The 1,456-nt window shown below is 37.1% G+C and overlaps 1 protein-coding gene across 1 annotated transcript; it reads left to right on the top strand.

Moving 5' to 3' along the window:
* Positions 1-36: 36 nt before the first annotated feature.
* Positions 37-324, top strand: LOC116181704 (transcription factor 21-like; the record flags this gene model as incomplete). Its single annotated transcript, XM_031502112.1, has 1 exon — positions 37-324. A coding segment is annotated over exon 1 (288 nt), but the record flags the coding sequence as incomplete, so codon positions are not given.
* Between the last annotated feature and the right edge of the window lie 1,132 nt (positions 325-1,456).

The following is a 1,456-nucleotide window of genomic DNA, read 5'->3' on the forward strand; positions in this document are numbered from 1 at the left end:
GTTCCGCTTTGTTTCGCGCACGATTAATTGTTTAAAATGCCTCGAAAACGTCGACAGATAGATTCGTGCGATTCGGACGACGACTTTGACGATCTAAAACATCCCCAAAGAAACGCGGCGAACGCGAGAGAAAGGGCGCGAATGAGAGTGTTGAGTAGGGCCTTCTGCAGATTAAAAACTACCCTACCTTGGGTACCTGCCGATACGAAGTTGTCCAAATTGGATACGCTGAGATTGGCGACCAGCTACATAGCGCACCTTAGAGCGGTCCTCATGGATCAACCGTTACCTTCCGATCAAATTCATAAGCATCCCTTAACGTTGGTGAGTCGAATTTCTTTACATGATCGCCCCACTTTCGTTATGTAACCGTCCCTAAAAAAATTGTATGTACTCAAAAAACGTTCAATGTTTCGAGTTTTTTGATTTTTTCAACAGTATCAAATTTTTTTGGGCTTTAATAGTTAGTTCATAAGTCAATTTTGGAAAATACGTCTACGTCAACTTGCCCAATACTTGACTTCTAACTTTACTATGAACTCTGATAAATAAAAACGCGAAACCTCGCTCGAAACCTTGGAAAAAATCCATATTTTCCAACACTTCAATTTCTAATATTTGAGCCCTAGATTTTAATTCACAAATAATTGCATTACTGGAAGTAAAATGCGAAAAATTCACATCTGGGGCATCCACCCTTTAGACGTTTACCCACAAAAATCAATTTACAACAATTCATTTGGACATTTGTTATCATGAATCAAGACAAAGAAAAATTTGGTTACGGTACAAACAGGTAGACCGACGGAGAAAACGGGTACCACAAACTGCATTTAAATTTTTTCTCTTGACACGCGCATTTCCATCGGGAAACGGTTTTCACTTCCCACAGAAAATTTAATGTGTCACTGAAACAGCGTATGTAGCATTGCCATAATTGCTTACAAATTTTGCGAAATTGGAAAGCATATCCAAAATTTCATACACATTTCTTGCCCATTTCCGACACTTCTGCAATATTTCTTAATTTTTCTAAACATTTCCAAAATATCATTTCTTCTGTATTATTAAAATTACACGTTTTTGAAGTATTTTCAATAATCTAAGAATTCCTGAAACAATGTCAAATTTTCTTGTAATTTTTCAACATTTCTTTGAATAATTTGGGAAGTGTTTCCAAAATGTCTTAAACATCTTCAAATTTTCGGCACATTTTCAGAAAATACAACACATCTCCGAAACAATTCCTCCTAGCGATTCAATGAATATTTAGGCAGTAATAGACTTACGGCATCAAACCTTTACTACGCCTACATTTGTGCCTAACTCGTCTTCGGATTGCTCGGCGTGAAAATAGGCCTACTAAGTATTAATCTTTTTAGCAAATGATAGTTCTAAAACCAGACCGAGTTCGAGGGCGAGTTCTGCACAAATCGGATCATAGCAAAGCTCTAAT

Source organism: Photinus pyralis, unplaced genomic scaffold (assembly GCF_008802855.1).
Source record: "Photinus pyralis isolate 1611_PpyrPB1 unplaced genomic scaffold, Ppyr1.3 Ppyr1.4_unclustered_Scaffold1737, whole genome shotgun sequence".
In the NCBI taxonomy this organism is placed as follows: domain Eukaryota; kingdom Metazoa; phylum Arthropoda; class Insecta; order Coleoptera; family Lampyridae; genus Photinus; species Photinus pyralis.